The sequence below is a fragment of the Telopea speciosissima genome, chromosome 1 (genome assembly GCF_018873765.1).
Source record: "Telopea speciosissima isolate NSW1024214 ecotype Mountain lineage chromosome 1, Tspe_v1, whole genome shotgun sequence".
Classification (NCBI taxonomy): Eukaryota; Viridiplantae; Streptophyta; class Magnoliopsida; order Proteales; family Proteaceae; genus Telopea; species Telopea speciosissima.
In genome coordinates, this window is record NC_057916.1 from 11,407,794 (window position 1) to 11,425,105 (window position 17,312).

Genomic DNA, 17,312 nt, shown 5'->3' on the forward strand with positions numbered 1-17,312 from the left:
GGCTGTGGCAACATTTCAAATGGTTTTTTAACTGTCTATCGAAGCTCCACTTGTCGATCCAGTAGAACTTTGTCTCTCTAGCAAGTCTGTTTGAAAGTAGACTATGGCAGTGTGGGAAGTCCGGTGTTTTTGGTTTGTTCGGCACGTATGGGCCCCCCTCTATTGAAACGTATGTACATGCGCTTATCTTTAGCTATGTCTACAGTTTTTTCTCTAGGGATATGGTTGTAATCCATCCCCTACTCTGGATGACCCAGTCAGTCAATGGCATGTGAGACCGGGTCACTTTCCACTCCTTGGTTTTGGATACTATATATCCATACCTTGTATTTATCATGCTCTCTATCTATCTTATGTATTTTGTTTTCCTTTGTTTGGCGTTGAGCACGCATGAATGAATAGCCTTCTTTTCTACCCAAAAAAAAACAAGAGAGCTGGTAAGGGCAACTATGGTAGATTTCTCCAAAAAATAAAAATTGAAGTGCTTTTTATTTCTCAAAATTTTTTTTTGGCGGATACTTATTATTTCTCTTTAGCATACTCTCCAGACAGATACAATCAAACAATTTTTATGACCACATATTTTACACTCTACTAAATAACAAAGATACACCAAAGCTAAATAAAATATGGCACATGGAAAACCAGGAACACTCACATGTAAGAGTGACTGATTGCTCTACAATCAGTAAATCTGTAGGCTGAGTCCCATAAATGGGCATCACAAGCTGCAGTCACACACCAAGAACACAAGCACCAGAAAATCAGCATTTCCCCCAAAGAGACATCATGGCCAAACAAAGGCAACCAGAAACCATAAAGATCTGCAAAGTTGCTCACTGGATTATGCCATTTGCAATCTTCCAAACATTTGACATAATTCCTGCTAGATGGTACATGTTGAATGATAAAAATCTCAGGAGAACTCGCCCCTAAAATCCGGCTCATAAGGTGAGGGAGCTGAAGATCTTATCAATCCCCACCAAGTTCCTTATGGAACCGATGTGGGATCAGCCTCCAATATCACTGATATGTGATTAAACATTGAAGGTTAAATGGCAAGTCAATAGTCCCTTCATGAGGCATCATGTATTCTGATATTGTGTATAGATGCGCATTCATCCATCTACAATGCCAAGACCAAAGGCCTATAAAATAACATGGTCAGGATTAAATGCTAAGGCTTCTCTGTATATCATCTCCTTCATCTGCTCCTCCGTCAAGGACTGTCTCTCAAACTCAAACGAGAAGGGCTCAGAGCAGACAGGTTCATCAGCAATATCATGAAATCTTGCTAGGTAAGGATGAGCAAGCGCTTCCTCAACTGCAGCCAAAGACAAACTTCACATTCAGATACGATAAAAGTACACAGAAGATTTGAAACATTAAAAAGAATATATCATTCAATGTTTTCATAGAGTATGCATTTTTAATATAATTATCCTGCTTCCATATATGTCAGTGTTGTGGTGGTGTTTAATGCCCAATTGATTAACATCATTAGTTTGTTGATCAAATAAAAAACAGCAAACATAGCAATCCAGTAAAGCTACTGAAGAGCTTCCTCTTCACTCTCCCAAGAACAAAAGAAATAATCATCAAGACTACCATCATCAACTCAGTTGGGTAATTGAACAAAATATTAATTATACAACACATTGATAAACCAAGTGTCATACAGCATAATTGGCCATGGATTCTTTATCAAAAAATGGCAAAACAAGAATTATGCAGCAAAATCATGTTCATTGATGACAGATAATTCCTCTGACCGACCAAAAATGGTTAGTGGAAGACTGGGATGTGAAAATACTAAGTTCATATCCCCTAAACCAGTGTACTAGTCTCGCCTTGTTATCACCATTTATAAATGGTTATAAATGGAATAATTGTGTAATCTCACTAACTACCCCTCAACACGTACTATGAGGGATGCCAAAATCAACAAAATCTTTTATGTTGTTGAATGCCCCCCCCCCACCAGATTTAGATGCCAATAACATTTCAAAGTCAAGAACAAAGCTCTATTGTGCCATGTGTACAGTAATCAATTCATATTCCGCCTTCCTAGGAAGTTGGAACAGCAGTTATCCTTCAGCAGCTTTCCTTTGCATTTACAAACAAAATGATGTTATCCTTGTGTAAAACATCTTTCTTCTGGTTCTTGTATAGTGTTCTTTTTTTTTTTTCAACATTTACCTTGTAAACCCCAATTATGAATAAGGATAACAAAAGGGCAAGTAAGGGAAAATGATTACATAAAGGGTCCTAAAGCTTGCCCAACATACAACAAAGGTCCACACAGCTGTAAAGGGCTCATTGTGGCCCAGGCTTTGGTTCATAGGCAATAAGCCATATCTAGGCCCAGAGACAAGAAAAGTGGCTGGGCCCCCACCCAATTGTTCTGATGGAACCTCAGCTTGGATACTTTAGATCATCAATTTCCAGACTCTGATGGCTATACCACCACTTGGAACTGCTTGTTTTCCGCTTTTAAAAACAATTTACTTGGATAAAAAGCTAGCTTGATTAACAGTTTGGAGCCAACATTAGAGTAACTTGTTTTCATTCTTCTTATTTTGTTTCAATTTTCCACCAATCAAAACAAAGATTGATTAGTGAAGATAGAAGGAAGGTCCCTGCCTAAACGAGATCTGTGAGTAATGCTCAGGCATCTAAAGAGGGGACGTCTCTCTTTAGACAGTTTCATGCACATGGCACTTGGTTTACATGGCCCTTCCTAGAGGCAAAGCTCTTCATATCTGAGAAGTGTAAATCTGATAAAGCATGAACCATGCCATGGAAAGAGAGACATGCTCTCCTGAGTCCCGCTCTAATCTCCTCAAACTGGACTGTTGATCAGAATTCTGCACTCACATAAATGGTGCAAACAAAGAGGGCTGTATCCCACTAACTGATGTAATATGAGACCTCTGCTGCAAACTTATCCTCTCGTTTATGTTTATTTCACAAACAAACTTTGGGTACGCAATCTCCCCTTCCGCAGTTCACTAATGGCTGCTTCTTTCCTCCTTTATTTTGAGCATCGCCATTGTTTTCATAACCAGAGGATAAGGACATTAAGAATTCTATAGTTCTTTAATTTTGATACAGGGTGTTGACTAACTAACAAAGTCCATCACGCTGATTACAGGATTAAGTCTCATTGTGTATATATTTGCTGATGTTTAAGTTTTTCTCTATTGAGGGCTCAAATGCCAAATTAGAATTATGAACCAAAGCTTTAGAATCAATTCTTAAGGTATAATGGATTGAAACAGAAAATATGAAGTGCATTTTATTAAGAAGAGGTGTATAGATCCAGGGATTACTAAGATGATGACCATGAGATATGTCAAAGTGACTGTTGTTGTTACCTTGGTTGAATTATCAGTAAGGAGGGAGGGGGAAGAAATTGAGGAAGCTGTTGCATGTAGAATTCCAGCAGAGTGGATGCAATGAATCAATGCATTCCATTAAAACTTCAAGTTAAATTTATAGAAAGGCATTAAGAGCAAGAAAGTTTTAAGGAGCTGCAATAGTAAGATGGGTGAGTTGCTAGACTAGGAAAGAATTGAAATGACTGTGAAGAGAACTTGGGACTAGAACCAATAGGGACAGGTGAGGGAAATTTGACCAAGATGATTCCAACATGTACAAGGAAAGCAAATTACCAGCAAGAAGGGATTATATTATACAAACTGGAGGTCTGGTAGGGAAAGGTTGAAATTGATATGGTTGCAGTGGAGAGGGGAATGAGTGCTTAAGCAAATATGGCCTTGAATATAAATGATATGTAGTTGGCCCCAAGTACTCAATACAATGATTTGGGAGTTGAGTTTTACATAAAATACACCCTGGACTTTACTAATATACTATATGGCTAAGCTCATGCAGTGTTCACTTTCTTTTAATTCGATACACTACCACTCCTCAACTAAAGAGATCCTTCTAGTGGAGAAGGCTATCAAAGTCTACACTGAATTGCCTTGAAAAAAATGACATGGAGTAGCATGCACCCAAACTGAGGCCATCCACATGATAGGCTGTGGCCCCCCATAGAGTATGAGTATGGCGCACGCCACAAAACAAATCTCCAATCCAAATGGAACCAACTTATGCATAAGAAGTAACATATAAAGAGGAAACAAAGATATTCAAACGAAAGCACAAATGCAACTTTTCTCTTCAGTATAAACAAAAGACTAAAGTATATATAACAGCTGAGCTTGAAAACATGAAAGTTGTATCCATTAGCTAGCTGATGGAAACTTCACCAGGGACTTTCTAATTCACATTACTGAAGGATCTTCATGACTATCACTATTCCTGGAATGGATGTGAGACATCATAAATACTAGATAGTATGCTTTTATGGTTTATAGATGTTTATATTCGTTTTTCTGATCAAATATCCCATCATGTATAGTTTTTCAAGGACGTATTCGAAAGACTAATATGTTTTTGCCTTTTATTATGGTTCACTAATTTGGTTCAGAATTCCTAGGAGAAACCATTTTTGGTTTCCTCCATTTTCCTGTTCCCTGCTTATTAGTCAATTGGCAAGATATCAATAGCCCCTCAACATTATAATTCTACACTTTACTGGACAAATCAATTAGACAGTAGGTTTCTTCAACACTCAAAAAATACTCTTTCAATAGGTTGGTATGTATGTTTTCTTTTTTCTTTTCGTTCTCTCTTCCCACAAGGGAAAGGAAAGGGGGGGTGGGGCAAAGGGCAAAAAGTGGTTTATTTAAAGGATGTCAAATTATGATTGTTTTTGAAAATATTGTGATCTTAAATCTTAGTACTCACAGCTTTCACATACATTTTGATGAGCAAAGCTTTGTCATAGACAAACTATGTTAGTGCCAGATAGATATTAATTAGCCAAATTCTGCACATGGAACATCAAAACAACTACTTACAAGACAAATTACCTGTGATTCTTCTGGTGGGATCAAATGTCAACATTTTCTCAACAAGGTCAATAGCATCTGGATGAACATGAGGGAATTTTTTGGAAAATGGCTGGCGAGGATGAGGGGGGAGTTGCCAAATATACCTCCTTGCATCTTCATTCCGAATAAACCCAAGCTCAGATTCATTTGGTGTGCCAAGAAGCTAAAAGTTGAAAACCAAAAGTAAGCATCAATCATAAAATAAATGTAAAGAAAATAGAAAACCATAAAAGCACCATCATAAAAGATGCTTCACAAAGTTCCATCATACATTTAGGCAATCGAATTAAGTATGTGTAAATATCCAACCCTAAAGCTCGAACTAATATGTGGAGGGACTTACAATCATAAAAGCACCATCATAAAATGAGTTTAAAATAATAAAAAAATTAATGTAAAGAAATATAAAACCACAATGCACCATCATAAAGGATGCTTCGCAAAGTCATCATATATTGAGGCATTCGAGTCAAGTATGTGTAAATATTCAACCCAAAAGCTCGAACTATTGGGTGGAGGGACTCATAGGAATATGAGGGAACATAGGGTCCTAGGAGTACACTCCCCCTCACATGCTCTGATACCATGTAAATATCCAACCCAAAAACTCGAACTATTGGGTGGATGGACTCACAGGTATATGAGGGGACAGAACGTCTCAGGGGTAACTGATGTGGGACTATTCTCCCAACAGTGTGTAGCATATAATGGAACAGTAAATGCCGCAAGACCAAGTGCTTTGCCATCAACATAAATTCAAACAGAAGATAGAAGTTTGGGGTTCCATCACAACTAAATAAGGGTGAGGCATGTTGTCGTGGATAAGAAAAGGTTTTCCAATTACATCACTACTTGCTTTCTTTTTCTCTCTCTTCTTTTCTTTCCTAAGGGAAAGTCTAAGTCCAAGCCTAACCATGCTGTGTGTACGAAGCATAACTACATGATCACCAATTACACTCTATTTGTTCTGAATGTTTTCTTACCTCTATCAGCAAATGCATCTGATGCATATGATCTCTACCCGGAAATAATGTTTTCCTATTCACCAGCTCCATTAAGATGCAACCCACAGACCACACATCAATTGCAGCGGTATAACATGATGAGTTCAGCAACAGTTCTGGTGCCCTGTACCATCTGGTGACAACATATTCTGTCATAAAATCATTCTCCGAGGTTAGCCGAGCAAGACCAAAGTCACAAATCTTCAGTTCACAATCTTCATTCAGCAAGAAGTTGCTGGGTTTTAAGTCTCTGTGGATAACATTTGCAGAATGTATATACTTCAGTGCTCGAAGGATTTGATACAAGAAATACTGTAAAGAAGGCCAATTACGAAGTAAATATCAATTTTTAAAAACTAAAGGCCTAATGTATCTTAATGAAAAAAATATTGAATCATCAACCAAACATTGGACTGAGAGAAAAGTATGAGAAAAAGTATTTACCTGGCGGTGATCTTCTGATAACTCTTGATGGGAGTGAATTATTTTGTGAAGATCGATATCCATAAGTTCAGTGGCAATATAGACATCACAAAATGCACTTCGTACAGGTGGCGGAATTACATCTCTTATACCAATGACCTGTTCTACATAAATCATTATTAGACTTGACAAAGGCAAGAACCAAGATCAAAAACCTCAAAAATGTCCAAATCAATGATTTGTTCCACTTGACATGAATAGTTCGAGGTCTAACCCTGGAAACAAACTACAAGGATGTGATGGGTAGAGTCTTTAACTCATTAGTCTCAAACAAAACAGAGTTTCTAGTCGAGAGCTATCCAACCTATCAAAATTCAGGAAAAATATGAAAAAGGAATAATATCAATAAAGAAGAGCTTGGTGCAAAGTAAAACTTCCTCATCCATAACAGTGATAAGGCAGGACAGTTGATGTTCTTCAAACATATATAAAATAAGAACAAGAACTTAAACATACCAGTAATAATGCAGGAGGGCAGCTGGTGTTCAAACATCAAAAGGTGCTTAAATGTACATATTATATATGATTATGGATGACCGTTAAAGTCTCAAAACTAAAATTATAAATTAGACTTAGGCCTGATTTGGTAATGATTTCTATTTCAATTTCAGGGGGTGATTTCTATTTCTGAAATTGTTTGGTTTGATTTTTGCACCTTATTTCAGTGAAATAGAAATTCTGAAATAGCTGAGGAGCTGTTTCAGAATTTCTATTTCATTTGATTTAGCACTCTTGCTCTTGAATGAACACATGGTTAATTTCATGGGCAAAGTAGTAATTTCATGTTAAAAATAAAACACCACCCTTCTTCTCCTAATGGTCTCACCATCACCACCCCACTCCTACCATTGCCACCCTTCTCCTAATGGTCTCACCATCACCACCCCACTCCCACCATTGCCACCGCCACCACCACCACTACCACCACTACTACCCTGTTACCACCACCGCCACTACCCCGCTACTACCCGGCTACCACCGCCACCACTGCCGCTACCGCCGCCACCACCACCACCCCCACTACTTCCATGTCACCACTACCCTGCCACCACCGTCACCACCACCACTACCCCGCCGCCACCACCACCATCCTTCCCAAAGAAATATAGAGAATCTATTCTTAGAATTTGAACTATCAAATGGATTTTTTTATTCTTGAAATATTTCATATTGATACAACCAAAACAATTTCAATTTTTTGACCAAAAATCTACTTGTTGACTATTTCAAGAAATCAATCCAAAATTGAAATAGAAATCATACCAAATCAGGCCTAAATATAGAAAGGAAGGGGTACCATCCATGGTAGTTTATGGTAATCTATACCTTTTCTCTTCATTGTGAGTTAATCAAATTGAATTTCTTTTTCAAAAATTTTCAATACGTGTGTCAAAGCATTCTACTTTGAGAATATAAGTTCAAAGAGTGAAACTCAGTAACCATCCGTAAATTAATGTAATTGTGAAATCCTTGAAGACCCATCTCTTACTGACTCTTGCTTTTAGACCCCCAAGAGTACTCTGCCCCATGAATCATCAAAGTAAATTGTTTCGCATGAAGCTACTCAGGAAGCGAAGTTGCTTCCTCTAAGCTCTACTTAAGAAGGCGGAGTAGAGAACTATGTATGGATTAGAGACCAAAGCAACCATTTTAGCTCAATAAGCGATACTTATATAAAATTACATAAAAAAGGAAGCTCAGAAACCCCATTATTCAGGCATACTGCAAGAATAAGATAAAAATAATTCTGATGCTTGGGAAATCAAGTGTAAAAGTTTGCAGAAAGGGAGCTTCCACATACATTCTCGTGGTCTAAACGTCGGAGGAGCTTAATCTCGCGTAGTGTCCGTTTGGCATTCGTTTGGTTATCGAAAGCATTGGGTATTTTCTTGATAGCAACCATTTCATTTGTCTCCGAATCCAATACAGAGCTGAAAGAAACTAAAGCAGACCAATGAGTAAATATTCTTCCCTAATTACAGACGTACGGAAGAAGCAAGACAAACTGTAGAAATGCTTCAGAGTACCAGACTCTTCCGTAAGCGCCACCTCCGATTTGCATTATTGGAGGCCGATACTTGGAGGTGATCTCGAACAGATTACCGGCGATGTTGTATTGTATATAGCGTCCTCCGTGTGTATAAACGGCCAGAAAGTCTGACAACTGACCGGCGTTCGTGTTCCTAGAAGCATTAGGCATCGCAGAATTAGTTGCAACAGTGGCAGAGGCAGCTCCTTGTTGCATCTCTCTCCTCTCTGTAAGTCGAAGATCCACAGAAGAAGAGATTTTGGGGGTTTTGTTGTTTTCTTTATATAGAAGAAAGTCGAAACGGAGACCGTTTTCTTTCAGGGTAGTTACGAGCAACTGTTACAAAGTAAGCACGGACCGCGTAGGAATGAGATTGGACGGTTGACGCTACAGCCGCCTCTAATCCGACGGTTCACAATTATTGAATGATCAACGGTCATCTTTGTCAACGGTTTTTCGGAATATTCTGCATTTCCCTCAATGTATCAAAATCATATCTACACACCAGTATTCGCTCATTACTTTATTTAAAGGGATTTTCCCCTTTTCTTTCTTATTGTCTTAAATAATTTATACTACTTGACATAATATTAGTTACTTTCAAATTATTTCTGAAAATCTTACGGGGGAATGTTCTCTGTACAGTAGTGCATGCTGCGCTGAGGCCCATGGGTTTGCCACTTAAGGGGCAGGGTGGTCATTGCGCCCACCCCCATGTGCCTAGGCGCAGCCTACGCTGCGGCACAGAGAAAGCGCCCCTTATCTTTTAGAGAAAACAAAGAAAGAATGAGATTGGACAGTTGATGCTATAGCCACCTCTAACCCGACGGTCCGCAGTGACCAGGTGATCAATAGTCAGCTTCGTCAACAGTTTTTTTGAATATTCTGCATTTTCCGTCCATGAATCAAAACCAAATCAATATTGATTTCAATTAAGCATGTGAAATGATAGGATTTACCTTATTGGAAACAAAAAGATATGTTATAGGTAACCCCAAGGGGCAGCGCAGTTGGCAAGGGACGAGGCCTAAGGAAGCTAAAGGTCCTGAGTTCAACTCCGTTTCCCCCCGTGGGGCTACCCGTCCAGAGGAAACTCCCTAGTGAACATGGGAGCCTCAAAGATTTGAGTCAAAGGGCAAATTCGTCTTGATGCCAGTTTGATGAATCCAATCTTGATTACATCAAACAAGACCCTATTAATTTTTTGTATGCAACATTCACAACACCATCCTAGGGTTCACAAATCCCTCTAGGGTTTTGGTATTTTTTTAAAACACCTTCGCGATGCCTTCTCCTGCCACTCCACACCCGCAGTGAATGGATTCCCATTTATTGTGGGTGGAGAAAAACTCGATCCTAAAATAAATGTTTTCATTTGTTTATTATAAATAAAGGACAAAGTTTTCCTCCACCCACAGTGTATGAGAATCTATCTACCGTGGGTGTGGAATGAACGGGAGAAAGCATCCAAAGGATATTTTGGAAAATGCCAAAACCCTAGGATGAGATTGTAAACTCTAGGATGGGAGAGGGTGGAGGAAAAATTTCTCCATAAATAAATAACTTGAAGTTGTGATGTATTATATGTTCTTGTTGTCTTTGACAAAAGAGATCCACAAGTCACTGGTCAAGAAAATAAAGATAGCCTCTCATTCTTCTATTAGTGTCAAATCTTAAAAGTAGTGAAAGATATAATTAACTCAGTGACCAATTCATCCACAGGGTACTCTCCATGATAGCTTTTACTTTTTTTGTTTTATACCAGCTAGGCAGTTGCCATGACTTAATATCTTAATAGTACTAAAAATAATAAGTAACAGAAAAAGTAAAGAATATTAAAAAAAATAATAGTAAAAAAGCAAAACATGTAAAGGAATAAAATCCATGTCACCTTAGACCCGATATGGCATAATATCATATGATGGATATTCTACTAAAAGGAAAAAATAAAAAGATATATCATAGATCTTTGATGAAAGTTCATTATTTTTTAAAGAATGGATAATACAAAAAAAAAAAAAAAAAAAAAAAAAAAATATGTTTTTTTCTTTTCCATTTTCTTTATATATTGAAAACAGTGAATTAATTGATTAACATCTTAAAAAGTTTTTTGCTCTCTTTTGATCAAAATATTTATTCCTAAGTAATGAGATGTTGGATTTTTTTATTTTTTTTTAGGTATCTATTGTATGAGGGAGGGAGGGAAGATGAGAACCAGGAGGCAGTTTCAAGTTCTTGGTGCTTTTATTTACTTAAAGAGCTTTTTCCATTTAATACCTTGAGGTTTTTGGTTAAACTCTCCTGCATGATACCAAAGCTCATGTCATTTGTTATCATTTATAAGTTGTTTATTCACATGTAAAGTTAGGAATGTCGAAGTTCACATGAACGGAAGTGTTGAGATGTTAAGAGTTATAGAATTATAGTTTCATATATTTGAAGTGTACTCTCCACTAACTAATACCTTAAGGTTTTAGATTGGACCCACCAACAATAACTTTATGATTGTTTCTATTAAAAAAAAATACCTCTAGATTCATTAGCAACTTGTAAGAACCATTGCAAGGTATGATAGTTAAAGCTGCTAACTTGAGGCATGAAGACATGGGTTCAAATAAGAGGACAGCCACTTTGTGCAAAAAATACCAAAGGTTAGAACAGACTCCCAATCCATCCCTCTTAAGATATTATGAAAGTGGAAATTTGCACTAGTTACTGCTTTTTTGAACAATTACTTGAAGTAGTATTTGTACATGAAAAATGGTGGTCAAATTTTTTTTTACCAGCTTTTTCTTGTTAATCTTTGATTTTATGGTGTATCTTACTATCTTGTTGTACCTAAAGTGATGATCTGAGAAGTTGTAATTGTCTTTTGATTGCTCTCGTTTTATTTTCAAAAGTCTTTTAATTCAAAGGATAAAAAAGATTTTCAATTCCAAAAAGGAAATTGACGAGCAAAATTCAGCGTAGAGCAATGATAAAGACAAGGGGAAAAGATGTGCGCTAGGCGATTTAAAATGGGAAAATTAGATTGTAATCTTCTATTTTTATTTTTTTTTAGATAAAATTTTTGGGAGAAAAATCTGTTTGGGAATGTATTGTTCACGTCCAGATACAATGGGGGAGCAAAATGACCACTCCGTCCCATGTGAAAACCAAAAATCTCACCCCCAAGATGCCTTTGTGCCTTCTCTCATTGGCCGTACATGCGCAGGTGCCACACGGTCTCCCAAATTTTTGTTGCAATCATTTAGGGGAATCTACAGTGTCTATCTAAGTAACATTTGTCACCCATGTAATGCCAAACCCTTTCATGTGAATGTAACACATCCCTCCTCACCTCCCCCAGAGGCAGACAGAAAGTCAATAATCTCACTTCAACAACCGCAAAGGCAATATTACGTACGAGGCAGGGAAGGAAGGGCCTTCTTTTGGCAGCGTCTAAAGAACGCTTACACCACACACAATTGAGCCAAATCCTACGCTGAAGACTTGAGCTTGACTTCCATCGTTAATCTCTATTGTGGAAGAGTGGGATGAAGAGACAGTAGTGACCAGGAGAAAATTCAAAAATTTAAGCATGCCAAGACAGATTAGAAATGTGATAACTTTTTGTTTTCAGCGACGTTGATTTCCATAAATTGGAATCGAATCAACTGCTTGGTTTTTTAACCAATTCCGGTCAATTGCAATTTAACCAAATTCTGATCTCATTGTCAATATCATTTACTTTAACCTTGATTTCGGGTGATTTAATTTTTGACTACTACATCCTCACTCCCCCACCAAAGATTTTAAAATCAAAATTGAGGATGGATTGGAATTGGAATTGGAATTGGAATTGATTGTAACCAGTCCCAAAAACCTTAGAATATGCCCCTTAGTTTTGAAAACCGATCGATACAGTTCAAAAAACCCTTGAATAGACTTGACCTTGATTTCAATATCTCAATATTGAAACAGATCCTTAGCTATTTCAATATTTCAATTTCTCATAAATAACGTGAAATTATCATACCAAACAACATAATTTCATTTATGATTCAATAGAAATTGAGATAGGAGGAATCATACCAAAACAGCTAACTGTTACACAACTCAGCCCCATCATCACTTTGATATCTCTTGAAACTCATTGCTGTGTTAAAGGTTGCTGTCCAATTTCAGTTATATCACAAGTGGTTCAATAATTTGAATCGTGGTTGCAGACCATCAACGACCTTGGACTTTGCCAGAGGTTTCAGACCAAGTACCGCCTTCGCAGGAGGTTGCTGACCAAGAAGAGCCTTAAACACAATGGTTCAAAAGGGGTTCGATTTCACCGGTTTGGGAGGAATGGAGAGAGAAGGCGAGAGGGAAGGGGTTACTGAAAAGGTTTTGGGAATCGTTTTACCTTTTTTAAAATCCACCATTGGATACACGTGTCGGATGAGAGAATCATAGGAACCATTGGGTGTCAGAACCGTAGACAATAAAAATCCGATTGTGAAACATCCTTTGCTTGCTATCTTTACTACAGTAGCTTTTGAATCACCAATCAACTAAGCCCTTTTTTTTTTTTTTTGGTAGGAATCAGTGAAGCTTTTTAGTGATTCGGGAATTACTGTTAGAGATAATCTCCGAAGGGCATGAAAAAACTATCGTTAAATCCGAGACTGAGGATTTTGTTGCCTATTCTTCATCACGACAACAACTCATCTACATTATTCATTCTTGAGGATTTTGTACTCTTCTTGTCAAACTTTGAATCATGTATCTTCAATTTCGTACCCTACCAAGAGAGATTAAAAGCCAGCCGATCTATGGTTTCAAAGATTTATAATCATCCAGGCTGTCGATGACAGACTGCCTACCGAAAAGAAAAGAAACCATAAAAACTAAGTCCACCAATGATAGAAACACTGGTGGTGCACAAGTCTTTTAAGGTTTGAATGGATGTCTCACACATTTGCACCAACATGACGAACCTTTAGTAAAAGATTAAACAGGGACAGAAAATAGAACCTAAATTATTTGACAAAACACCAATCGGTTTCAAATTCGTTAAGAGACTTTGGATCATCAAAACGAGGATTCATAGTATTTCAGAAAAAAACAGACTAATATGATACTATGATAATACGATAATACTGTCACTGTTTAAAGTGATAATTGCGAAGATACAGCAAATATCTGATTCACCAACATCCTCAAAAAAGATAGTACCAAATGATCCAAAACACCCAACATTTTCACCCAACTACCTAATCTAGCTAATCCAGGATTAAACCGAAGCTTTCTCTGACTACGCATCAGCAAATCTGGAAACATGGACAGAAAACATCAATTAGTCACAGCGACTTATAAGACTAATGGAGGAGCATAAAAAATACAAGAACCTTCCATGAAACAAGAACATAATTAATTAAACAAAGAAAAAGCATAGTAACTCAGCCTCACCCAAGCTCAGAAAGATTAAGATGGGCTTCGGTATAGTCAGCAAAGAATGCATCCTCATCCTGCACTCATTCCAAATCAACACAAACTTTTTAATTCATTCCCACAAATTCAGTCATCTTTTAAATTAACTTATTAAAACACACAAATCCATTAAAGAACGTACCTTAGCATATTTTTCAACATAGGGGCGGAAGGATGGATCTTCTACAAGGACCTTATCTGTTGGCAACTGCAGAAGGCCTGCCTTCTCCCCAGTAATCAGTTCCCTGGGGAAACCCAAAACATGAATTCAATTGGAAAAAGAAAAAAAATTCAAGAGATGCGGATGAATGGGTATAGCTTACGTGAAGTAGGAGTTGTCAAATACAAGCGGGTTAGCAGTCCAAGGTCCTTCGAACCCAGAGCGCTCCTTGTGGCATCTTCCCTACAGCACACCAGAACCACTTTAGAGATTCAAACTCCCAGAGAAAACAACTAAGTGAACAGCAACAACGAGAGAAATAACCAAATATTTTTGGCCTAACCAGAGTATGGGCACCAGAAAGAGCAACAATCTCCTTGTCGCCAAGACCCATGTGTCCAAAGACATCCCTCAAATGGTCCGCACCTGAAATGGTTACAAAAGCCTTAGAAACAAACCAACCTCAATATCTGAATTCAGAGAACTCTTTATAAAATTCAAACCAACCCTTTGTAGCATCAGGCAGACGCCCTTCTGGGGGTGGCTCAGGCTTGTCCTGGAATTTGGAAAACAAAATAATGCTTATTATAATACAAAAACCAATAATAACATTACTGCCAGCATCTCAACAAGTATCTCAAAATAAAATATTAACCACAAAAAAGAGCACTGCAAAGGCCAAAAGGTACAGGCAAGGCATCTTATAAAAATCTCCAAATTAACAACGTCCAATCTTCAACGTAGATTCTATAAAATCTATTTGAGGTCAGGCAAATAACTAAGACAAGAGGGAGGAGTAAACTCTCTACTTGAGCCCAATCCAAAATCTCTGAGGCACAATACACCAGCCAAAACCCAAGATCAATGAGCTCAACCCATAAGGTTTTCCGAACTGCCAGTCCAAATGGGAATTCATGGTCCATCTATCTAGTGCAGGCATCGAAAAGATAATATGGATGTTCCAAATATAAAAATCTCAAAAGTCTTAAATTTCAGAATCAATCATATAAGCCCTACATGAATACCATTCAGCTTCTCTGTAGCTGCAAGTATGTGGTCCTGGATTTCAATGCTCTATTTTGCCAGTACACTAACTTCATTTGTGCTGAGAACAACCATAAAATTTCACCCCATCTTAACTACTATTTTTCATGTACCGTAGAACAATATTTTATGTTTCTTTTGGATATATCAAGGACAAGGCCTACTGTTTCCTCTGCGGATGCTTCCTTAACTGCCTATGTAAATCTACCATGTGATGGTCTGTAGAAGAAGCTTATACTTTCCATCCCATACAAATGAATTTTAGTCCACTCATAAAACAAATTTTAAAAGAAATAAGATACCTGTAGAACATATAAACAGTACAATGCTTTTGAAGGAGTTGGGAGAAAAGAAAAATTCTGACAGAGAAGAGATCACATACATTCATTCAATTTTGGAGAATAAGAGGTTTGTCATCATACGCATCATTATAAAACGGTAAAACTTTTCAGGCATTACAATAATCTATTGTAGAGCAGTTAAGCATCCCCTGGATCTGTATCACCATTAGGGGAGAGAGAGAGGCGCTATCGAGTGATATCAAACCCAATTCCCTACCAGAGAGGCAATATGACCCACTTGTATCTTAGAGTGCCCACGCCGCCAATATAGGTAGCATTTGAAATGGTCTGCGGTCACTATAATCATGAAAAGCATGTGGGCATGGGCTCCGCTCTTCTCTCTTAAAATTACAAAACATAAATCACAAAGACCTACTGAGCTCATTTCGTTCAATATCCTTAAGAATAACACAATCGAATTTAAACTCGACTCAAACAGTCGGCTACAGATTAGGGACGCTTGCAATCTCTGGCAGAACGTCCATTCTGCTACGTTTTTCATTGAGACAGAGTAGGGAATCAAGTTCAATATCATCAAGAACCACTCATGATAAAACGAAAAATCAAATGCAATAATAATATAATCAACGATACGATCTAAGCATAACGACATCAATGATACGATTTAAGCAAAATGAGATCAATGATATAATTTTTTATAGTTAATGTTAAAACTATTTAAATCAAGATGAATCGACATAATTAGGGATCACAAATCAGAAAATGGGAATTTCAGAAGGAAGCATCCCTCACCTCTCTCCCGGGATGGAAAGGAATCTCAGGTCCTCCAGTCACTTCCACAGCAACAACTCCAGCCAACTACGAGTAGTTAAGTGCAGGGGGAAAAAACAAACCAGAGTAAGGGACAGAAGGTGAATAAAGGAAACAATACTAAGAACAACAACAACAGCAGTACCTGAACGAAATCTGCATACGAGAGGATCGGGAACTGCTTCTCAATAGGTTCAAGAAGCCTGACAGCAATGTCAAGACCGTTGTTCGCCCCGTGAGCAAGCTCCTGTGCGTGCTTGATGGTTCCAAATGGACCTCCCGTCTTTGTTTTAACATCAAAGGTCCCAGCGGAGTGCCATCTGAAACATCAGAACATAATAAACCACTACTCTCTTCCCCGAAGAAACTCTGTGCGCAAACTCACACGCAAAAGGTTTACAGATCAACGTGAAGTCACTTACGCCAATCGAACAACAATCGGAGCACAGTTCTTCTCAGCGATGACTCCTCTGAGCTTCCTCCTGCATTTCTCAACGGCCTTCTTGTATTCCTCACTCACTGTTGGGTATGCCTTTCCCATAGCGTCGATTTCCTACCATTTATCAAAAAAACAGGAAATGAGGTAGAAAAATCAATCAATAGTAAGCAAATCAGCCAAAAAAACACGATCAACATCTGCATCGGTCGATCGAAATGAGAAGAAACGAAAACGAATTACATAAAACAACGATCTAAAATACAGATCTGTATCTTTTTTTCAGGAAAAGAAATAAAGCTATAAATAGAGCTAAGACAAGTTATACGAAATCTGAAAATGCGCAAATGGTGAGAGTTGCAGACCTTCGAGACTTGAAGAAGAACAGACAGAAAACGAACCCAGAGCACTCAAATGTAAAAGCGAATGGCACGAGTAGAACACAAGCTCTCCTGCTTTGCAAATGGCGAGGAGTATATAAAGGGTTTTGGGTTGAGAAGTTTCTAGGAACTGCATATGATCCGTTGGATCATATTAATTTCTCGGTCATTGAACGGTTCAGATCTTGCTTGACTATCGGATCTGTGGTTAGCATTCCTCGTGTTTGGTGGCGATGAAAT

At 37.9% G+C, this 17,312-nt stretch overlaps 2 protein-coding genes across 4 annotated transcripts; both read right to left on the minus strand.

The window, feature by feature from the left end:
• Positions 1-1,067: 1,067 nt before the first annotated feature.
• LOC122659887 (mitogen-activated protein kinase 3-like) lies at positions 1,068-8,703 on the minus strand. Of its 2 annotated transcripts, XM_043855045.1 has the most exons (6): positions 8,479-8,703; positions 8,253-8,382; positions 6,413-6,550; positions 5,948-6,280; positions 4,944-5,127; positions 1,068-1,324 (listed from the first exon to the last, which is right to left on the minus strand). In XM_043855045.1, the coding sequence occupies exons 1-6, from the start codon at positions 8,694-8,696 to the stop codon at positions 1,149-1,151; spliced, it is 1,179 nt and encodes a 392-aa protein (XP_043710980.1). In that variant the 5' UTR covers positions 8,697-8,703; the 3' UTR covers positions 1,068-1,148. The 2 variants fall into 2 exon arrangements, with proteins under 2 accessions (XP_043710980.1, XP_043710988.1); XM_043855053.1 differs by lacking the exon at positions 4,944-5,127.
• A 5,030-nt stretch (positions 8,704-13,733) lies between these two features.
• On the minus strand, positions 13,734-17,121 carry LOC122648778 (L-ascorbate peroxidase, cytosolic-like). Of its 2 annotated transcripts, none has more exons than XM_043841999.1 (10): positions 17,058-17,121; positions 16,679-16,809; positions 16,402-16,576; positions 16,239-16,304; positions 14,608-14,656; positions 14,444-14,526; positions 14,264-14,343; positions 14,083-14,185; positions 13,920-13,978; positions 13,734-13,780 (listed from the first exon to the last, which is right to left on the minus strand). In XM_043841999.1, exons 2-10 carry the CDS (start codon positions 16,795-16,797, stop codon positions 13,765-13,767), a joined length of 750 nt encoding a protein of 249 aa, XP_043697934.1. In that variant the 5' UTR covers positions 16,798-16,809; positions 17,058-17,121; the 3' UTR covers positions 13,734-13,764. The 2 variants fall into 2 exon arrangements, with proteins under 2 accessions (XP_043697934.1, XP_043697935.1); XM_043842000.1 differs by having other exon boundaries at positions 16,679-16,812.
• Between the last annotated feature and the right edge of the window lie 191 nt (positions 17,122-17,312).

What these genes read in the sequence shown, in the direction of transcription:
- LOC122648778 (XM_043841999.1), bottom strand. Translation starts at nt 16,797, where the DNA reads ATGGGAAAGGCATACCCAACAGTGAGTGAGGAATACAAGAAGGCCGTT. An exon ending in CTTTCCATCCCGGGAGAGAG is followed by an intron (nt 14,657 to 16,238) that starts GTGAGGGATGCT and finishes TCCAAATTCCAG; the next exon opens with GACAAGCCTGAGCCACCCCC. An exon ending in TCTGCCTGATGCTACAAAGG is followed by an intron (nt 14,527 to 14,607) that starts GTTGGTTTGAAT and finishes TAACCATTTCAG; the next exon opens with GTGCGGACCATTTGAGGGAT.
- LOC122659887 (XM_043855045.1), bottom strand. Translation starts at nt 8,696, where the DNA reads ATGCAACAAGGAGCTGCCTCTGCCACTGTTGCAACTAATTCTGCGATG. An exon ending in GACGTTTAGACCACGAGAAT is followed by an intron (nt 6,551 to 8,252) that starts GTATGTGGAAGC and finishes TATGTAGAACAG; the next exon opens with GTCATTGGTATAAGAGATGT. An exon ending in TCCCACCAGAAGAATCACAG is followed by an intron (nt 1,325 to 4,943) that starts GTAATTTGTCTT and finishes CTTTGGCTGCAG; the next exon opens with TTGAGGAAGCGCTTGCTCAT.